The sequence below is a fragment of the Necator americanus genome, chromosome IV, assembly GCF_031761385.1.
Source record: "Necator americanus strain Aroian chromosome IV, whole genome shotgun sequence".
In the NCBI taxonomy this organism is placed as follows: Eukaryota; Metazoa; Nematoda; class Chromadorea; order Rhabditida; family Ancylostomatidae; genus Necator; species Necator americanus.
Genome location: NC_087374.1, coordinates 38,307,688 through 38,315,964, shown reverse-complemented (window position 1 = coordinate 38,315,964; position 8,277 = coordinate 38,307,688). Strand labels below are relative to the sequence as shown.

At 38.3% G+C, this 8,277-nt stretch overlaps 1 protein-coding gene across 1 annotated transcript; it reads right to left on the bottom strand.

The window, feature by feature from the left end:
• Positions 1-3,702: 3,702 nt before the first annotated feature.
• On the bottom strand, positions 3,703-7,699 carry RB195_003973 (uncharacterized protein; the record flags this gene model as incomplete). The annotated part of the gene is made up of 5 exons (XM_064201869.1): positions 3,703-3,736; positions 3,817-3,920; positions 4,019-4,103; positions 5,090-5,168; positions 7,507-7,699. 5 exons carry the CDS (start codon positions 7,697-7,699, stop codon positions 3,703-3,705), a joined length of 495 nt encoding a protein of 164 aa, XP_064057750.1.
• Between the last annotated feature and the right edge of the window lie 578 nt (positions 7,700-8,277).

Genomic DNA, 8,277 nt, shown 5'->3' with positions numbered 1-8,277 from the left:
AATATGGATCCTATCCGAAAAAACACTCGCCAAAGATTTTGAACAAATCCAACAGGGTCCCAAAACGTTTGATCTCTCTCTCTCTATCTATCTATCTCTCTATGTTCCTCTCTCTCTGTACACAGGAAATAAAAAATACCTTCTTCATTTTATTATTTATTCATTATTTTATTATTTTGATTATTTGATTTTATTTGAGTCGATAACGGGACAACAGCTTCTGCTTCTGCTTATTTCCAACGGTGGAGGGGGGGGGGGGGGGAAGTGGGTCGGGAAAGGGGTGGGTGGATGGATGCATATTTTTCAGACAATTTAGAAACAGTACCTGCTTTCTTGGAATTATTCCATTAAAGTAAGACGTTGATTGTTCTGTGAGGTGAAGATGTGGTAAAATTTGTAAATTTATAAACCCTATTAATTAATAAAGTTCCTATGATATGACACCACAAAAATGGACTAATTATATTTTTCCAAAAATTATTATTATTATATTTATTTTTCATCTATTATCTTCCAAAACATATGAACAAAGGGGGAAAAAGTGAGGATGGTCATTGACGTGAAAATGTTACAAGTATTTTCCACTCCCAAAAAAACCCTGAATGTAGAAATTCTGGAAAATAACAACTGTTTCTTAGCGCCAAAGCGATCGTAAGTATTCGCGGTGAATTCAACATAAGAAGAAGTTACGAAGGACACGTAAGAACGACGATTGCGTAGACGCTGAGAATTTGCTTACAGAAGAGAATGGCGGTTAGTTTGGCCGAATGTTAGTTCAACGACAACAGACCAAACATTACATTCGACACACTCAACGATGAGAGAAGCGTGAAGCGACAGACACAGCAAGCAAAAGTGGTTTAAGTGTCGAAATCCCCCATAAGAATACAATGCTTTGCAGAGATGTTGTGTAAAAAGCGAAAAAAAAGTAGGATAGAAAAAAGAGGAAAAGAGAAGCGTGAAGGAGATCGCAACATACGTAGGTATCCGTTAAAACATAGGATAGTCTTGAAATAACGTCCATTCATTATACACACATTGAGCTCATACATTTGACTACATATGTACATTAGATACATATTGATTCATCGTCATTAAAACGTCCGCACTGTTCCACTGTCTCATTTTGGAACCTGTATAATGTATGTAGAAACAAAAAAAAATCGAGAAAAAAACTAAATAAATAAATATAATATAAAAATAAGATATAATATAGTATAAATTTATATATATATAAACAAAAGTAAATATAATATAATAAGTATATATATATATATATAAATACTAAATAATTAAATAATTCATGTAATAATAATAAATTAATTTAAAACTAATTCAAAATCGTAGAGAATTTTTACAACTATCGCAAGGACTCAAAATTTAAATCCATTTCCCATTTTTCACTCATTCACCTTCGATTTACTACTCGAATGTGTTCTTAAAAATGTACCAAGTCGTTCTCATCGCTTCCCAAAAGAAGCATAGCGGGCTCTCCTCAGTCGACTCAAGGATAACGGAATAGCTAAGGTACAGAAAGTACCCACCACCCTTCCTCCTCCCCTCCACCCTTCCCAAAAAACCCTAATTCATTCAACTTGACCATTTTGAAAGTTGATCAAGGCATTATTGCATGCATCTTCTTTCGTTTGCGTTATACTGGATGCTGTTACCGTATCTGTCTAAGAGCCTTTAGCGGATAGTGATCACATATTACTGCTTTTTAAGGTTTTCACACATTTTTCTACTTGTCGAAAACTCTTTAACGGCCGGAATACTCTTTCTATGTTGTCAATTTGGAATGCGGGACCGAACGGCTCCGAAATTGTCCTTTAACTTTGAAGAACCACTGGTGTAGTGAAAAAATGTAAACAGTTCCTCTACTCGCTTCTCTTGTACTTTAGGACTACCTTAGCTTTTTTTAAAGCAGTGTTTGAATGTAAGATCGTGCAAAACCCTTCTCTAAACCATGTTTCCTTGTATGGCTTTCTTTTTGCTGATGTTTTTTTTTCCCAACCTTATTTAGAGCCTTGGACGAGTGTAGCGTAGTCGGTTAGAGGTTCCGCTTCCTGCACGATTGATCGGAGGTTCGAACCCGTCCTAGTGCTCGCCAGGCCTTTCATCCCTCCGGGGTCGATAAATTGGTGCCAGACTTGTCTGGAAGGATAAAAACACTGACTTGACACATCGGCTAGCCACCGCATGTCATTGTCTGGGCCAGTTCGTGGACCTCAAACAACTCAAACGATTCTGAATTGATTTGAACGTGGTGGAGGGTCCCAAGCGGATTGATTAACGCCAGACACTTTATCCTTTATTTATTTATTTAGGGCAATTCTTTCAAAGAGCTTCTATATGACAGATTACTTCTATGAGAGATAAGCAGACTGAGCGAGAGTTGCCGATTTTGCGTAGATCCCAGCTGCACGTGCTAACCGCACGATCTTGCTTTTCCTCTATTAATAAGAAAGGTTGCATTCAGACAGATAACGTCTCGCTAGGGTTAATGTTGAAGAAAACTGGTTGTAGTTTCTTCAGATGTTAGATCTGATTCTCTCCGATTTGAGTTGAGTACGTCTTTTCACCGTCGATTTGGCAGAATTCAGAAGGGAAGGCCTCTCGGATGACATATCAGTCTCCCCTCAGATGAACAGAAGACAAATGGAGGTAGCTGTATTGGTATCGGAGTAGAAATGGTTAACGCGCCATCTCCATTCTATTTTTCTCGATGCTGTATTCGTTTCATGTAGTTCTGGAGGGTGTGGGGATCTTTGTAATCTTAGGAGGTCGTATAGAAAGAAGTTTCCTTTTTCATTTCCAACCTGTTCATAATTAAAATGACTTCAACTTCACCACACCGTATTTATAAGAAAGCCACAGTCTCACATCAGATCAGGTACATAGCTATGTAACTGATGTGTACGAAGTTGTTTGTGTTTATACGATCATAGTTCCAGAAAAAAAAAATCCTCTATCGTTTGGAATGAACGTAGGTAGAGTAAAAACATGAATAAAACATAAAAAGAACATGATAAATGAATTTAGGTGGATGCCATTCCAGCATTACAGATGGAGTCGCCAAAACAGTGAAATCATTTTAATGTCTTATACATCTTTTTCTTTTCTCCTTTTCTTTTTTTTTCTTTCTCCTTTCTTTTTTCTTTTTTCTTCTGACGTACTGTGTCGCCTTTCATCTTTCTGAGATCGATGTGCCCATCCATTGACAGCTCCTAAATTTTTATGGCAACAATCCAGCGTTCTCATTACGTTGGACTCGTCTCTCTCTTCTTTTTCCGGCACCACCGATTTGACCTCGGTGGCAGCAGCTGCGTGAATTTTGTGTTTCATAGGAAATAAAAAAAACAATTCCACTCAACACGTACAGTCTTCTTGTATCCTGAAATTCGATCAAAATACTATTTCCTTCCAAATTTAGCATGTGTAAACGTTAAAAAATTCCTTTTCCTTGCACTCAACCCCGTATTTGGTAAGTTCTTTATCGTTTTGTTAACCATTTTGAGCTACATATATTAAACTATTCACAATAAAAATGTTATTTTTTCTTATTATTGTCACTTAGTTTTGTGAAGAATCACTGCGTATTTGACGTTTTGTTGGGTTTCAAATTTTATTTGAAAGTAATTCAAACGATGACAACAATTATTTTTGTTTGTGAATATTCGGATACGATAGCCCGGAGCGTTCTCAATCCCAGAAACATCTCACCGATGTGACGAAACTGCAAAGAAAAAAAAAGAGAAAGTCTTTTAAACAAAATTATTCAAACGTAAGATCGAAATTTTCAATAGAAGGACTCACAAAGATCTCGTATTTTTAATAATATGCCATTTTTTGTCTCGTTTACATTCAAGTAATACTGTAGCGTTTATGTTCGCGTAGGGACCATCAAAACTTCCGTTGAACTAAACAATATTCAGGTATTCATGATTAACAGCAGTTTATATATATATATATATAAATATATAAATATATATAAATATAAGCTTGGATGTTCACTAACTGTCATGAAGGACATCCTGGCGTTCGGAGGGGTTGTGCAAATAATGCTCATCCGTCTACAACCAGCTACCGAATTAGGTCTCATTCTAAAACATTATATAAAAAGCAATCAATAATAAATAATTATTTTAATAAATAAAGTTACAAATAGATTGTAGTTTCCTTCTGAACGATGTGATTGTTATATTAATAAATCGATCAATAGTAATCAAATCGTTAAGATAGTTTAAAAAAATATAGATAATTAGTAAACCAATATGACAATCACTGGTTAGAAAGGAAACTACGAGCTCACAGCGACATTCCACGCTTTTTTCAGATGAAGAAAGTATATAGTTTTTTTCTACAGTATATAGTTACATACATCTCCATTTATAGCAAATTAATAAATATTTGAATTTTCCCTTACTTGACTGCTATCTCTCTTAGGTATTTTTCAAAACAAGACTATCGTGTGACCAATCAAAAAATACGGAATTTCTCTTTAAAAATATTCGCTTCAACAGCTGAAAACTACTTCAGTTTAGGCTTTAGTGCAAATTTCGCTGTTAATCTATCGGGACACATTCGAGAAATCCTTCTTCTGTTTAGCTTTAGCTCGAAATTCCTACGGAAGCGGCACCGTGCTACTCAAATTAAGATGTTTCCTTTTCAAATTCCTCTTAAAAGGCATCACACAACGAAACTCGTCGTAGAAAATAGCGCGCTGGAACGCTCGAAGCCGTGTCCTTCGGGCCATTTTTTACGGGAATTAGGAAGAAATGTACGGAATCATCCTTCTCTCTATAATCTACGATCCCGTACGAATACTGCACCTGAAATCCGTACCATCTCAGATTCGTGGAGTGATGCCTTTAAGGTGGATTATTGTTGAAATTACGTGTAAATACAGCTCCTTAAACTCCTGAAACTGATGAAATCAATCCCTTCGGCTTTCTTTTTGTCACTCCGGTACGTAAGCAGACGAGAACACTGTGGTATCTGATTTGTTTCATATTTTTCCCCTGCTACACCGACAAACTACATCCCTAGCACTAGCATGCATGAAAAATCCTTTAAAATCCAAGCTTACACTTTGACAGGAGTTATGTTGGTAAGAGAACCGGGCGATTTGTAGTACGTAACCCATCTTGGCAGGCACTGACCGCAGACTGAGTTGAAATTTTTTTTGTTGCACGGAGAAAAAAGTTGTAAAATAATAGAAAATTAACCTAAAGGTGTTTTTTAACCTGAAAATCGGAATCAAAAGAAACTCACTTGGGACAGCTGCCTGAAAATAGAAACTGTGAGCATGGACGGTGAAGGTCATTCAAATAATGAAGTGATTTATAATTTGAATTCCTGATCTTTAAACTTAATTCAGTAGTTTCCCAAAGGCGAAAAAGCATCTCTCTTCGAGAATGTGACGCAAATTGTTCCAAAAATTTCTGTACGTGAACTTTTCAAGTATTTTTGGCCTACCTTCAGTTCCCTGTTTTGACATTTCAAAAGGTTTTTTATTTAGAGATTTATTTCTAATTCTATTGAATGACTTTTTCATCGTCGTGTCTCTTTTCCAAAAGACGTCCCCGCCCAGAAAGCTATCATTTATCATCAGCTGAAGTTTTCAAACCGTTAAAAGTTCACCTCACTCCAAGAGTGCAGGTTTAAAATGAGTGCAATGCTGAGGAACTTGGGTAACATCTGTAAGTCACAATATTATCTAAGATCTACAAATATCATCTACACTTTGTCCATATATTAATATAAAACATGCAATACATCAAAGAAAATTGAAATAAAATGGAAAAAGGGTCAACTGGTACTCGGTTACGTCAAGTTTACGAAAATTGTGGAAGCTACAGCGTAGTAGATGGGTTACGATTGCATGGATTTCTCTTATCTTGAAAATTTGCTCGATGCAACTGCTGCTACGTACTCTTACGCCAACTTTAATACATCTTTAAAAGCATCACTCCACGAATCTGAGGTGGTGCAGATTTGAGGTGGAGTATTCGTATACGGATGGGAGACTGTGGAGACAGGGGTGATTCCGTCCATTTCTTCCTAATTGCCGTAAAAAACGGCCCGGAAGATGCGGCGCCGCCCAAGGCTGGAGCGCTCCAATCGAACTCCTTGTAGAAAATAGTGCGCCACAACGCCTGAAGCTGTATCTTCCGGGCCGTTTTTTACGGGAATTAGGAAGAAATGGGCGGAATCACCCCCCTCTCCATAGTCTCCCATCCTGTACACGAATACTCCACCTGAAATCCATACCACCTCAGCTTCGTGGAGTGATGCCTTTAAAGGACAGCAAATGTGTGGGAACGTGAGTAGCAAAGGGTACACTATCGCAGAGAGGTCTTTTTAAACGTTGCTCTTTGTTGGTTTTCCAATCCAAATTTATTTCGGTATCGGATTACGCGGCGCTAATCTGTTGTTGTTCACCTTTTCCGTCAGGATTTTTTTTGCAAATTAGCTTTGCAAGAAAGCATTTCAAAGCCTTTTTATGAGAAATTGTCCATAAATCTTCTAGTGAGTGGTGTAGCGCAGTAGCGATAAGAGGTTCAACTGTGGCTGCAAAATCGATCGGTGGTTCGAAATCGCCTTAGTGCCAACCAAACCTTTCGGTCAAAAAATTGGTACCAGACTTGTTTGTGAGAATAAAAACACCGACCCGACACATCGGCTAACCCTCGCAAGTCGTTCTATAGGCTAGACATGTGTTCGTAAATCTCGACTATCCTGAACTACAGTGAAAATGCGTTGGCGCATCCCAAGCGGATTGATTAATGTCAGACACTTCACCGCTTATCCTTTAAGTCCTCTATTCAGCTCGGTTAAGGATCATTAGTAAAGCAGAGATCTCTTTTAAAAATCTCAGCGCTCTAGCTTCTGTTTATTTGTTGATGTGACGCAAACTCCCCTAAACTAAACTTTTTTTGTGAAATATGGATTTGGTAAGAAATTTGTCATTGACATGGTTTAATCGTGAAAATGATTCTTCAGGCTTCCAATAAAGCCTTTTAGAGAAAAAAAAATCTCGTGAGGAAATCATTGTAAAGAAATATCCATACATCCATACGTTTGTTTACAGAACTGGTGTGCAACTTTTATATAAACAACACCAAAGGCCATCAGATTAGAGCCGTATTTGATGAATCCGATTATCGTTTATGCGAGTGATCAACAGAGGCCAACAGTTGAAAGAATCGCTGTGATCGAACCTATGACTTGCTTCTATTTATGTTACAGAATGGTCATAGTCTTCGAAGTATTAATTCTCAATACGAGTTTCATGGATGCAGCTCCTGGATCGACATAGGAATCATCCTAAATTGTTGGAGAAATTTTGTCGGAAAAAAGTCAGGTTTTTATCTCGAAAATTATTCCTTTGATCTAATCTTTTTTTCCAACTTCCTTATCCTGAATTGCGACTTACAAATGCTACTAAGGATCCTCGTTAATAAATTAGATCCTCGTTAATAAATTTCTTTCACATATGCATACCCTCTACAGCTTCGTAGTTTCTCAAAGGCAGTGTATTTTGACGATTTTGATGCGCGTTCCGCACCACCAGAGCATAGACCACGGATAGTGGATTTACGAAGCTAATGTGGTTCCGCTTATCTTTCACTGGTCGTCGTAAAAACGTCGGTGTGGGAACCGCTTTAGTTCCTACGAGGCACGTCAGAACACGCATGCGTGTACACTCCCACTCAGCAGAATATTCATTGGTTTCATTTTTGTTGAGAAGGCATCACTGATCCTCGACTGATTTGGATGCGGCGCGTGTACAAGGATTAGGAGAAGATGAGCGGAACCCCGCTGGGTTCCACAATCTAATACTACCCGAACTCTACGCTGTGGATTCTGCACCACGTCAAAATCATGGTACACTGCCTTCAAACACAGCATACCGCGAATCTGACGTGGTGAGGGAATCGGAAAACTGGAGATGGGGTTGTAGATTGCAGGATCAGAGGTGGTTCAGCTCATCTCTCCCTGATGTCTCCTCACTAACCTATTCAGGTAAAACCAATGAATAGGCTGTTAAGGGGAGCGGAACGTGTGCATAGAGGATCGTCCAAACGCACCTCGTAGTAACCAAAGTGGTTCCCACGGCGTTTCTAACGACAATCGGGGAGGGGTGAACGGAACCACCACTGATCCCGTATGGTGAATATACTGGCGTATGAGTGTCGGATTAAGAAACAATGAAATTGTGAAGGGTGTGGGGGGGAAAAAGTACTCAACCTAACACATATCCCAGAGGCACTG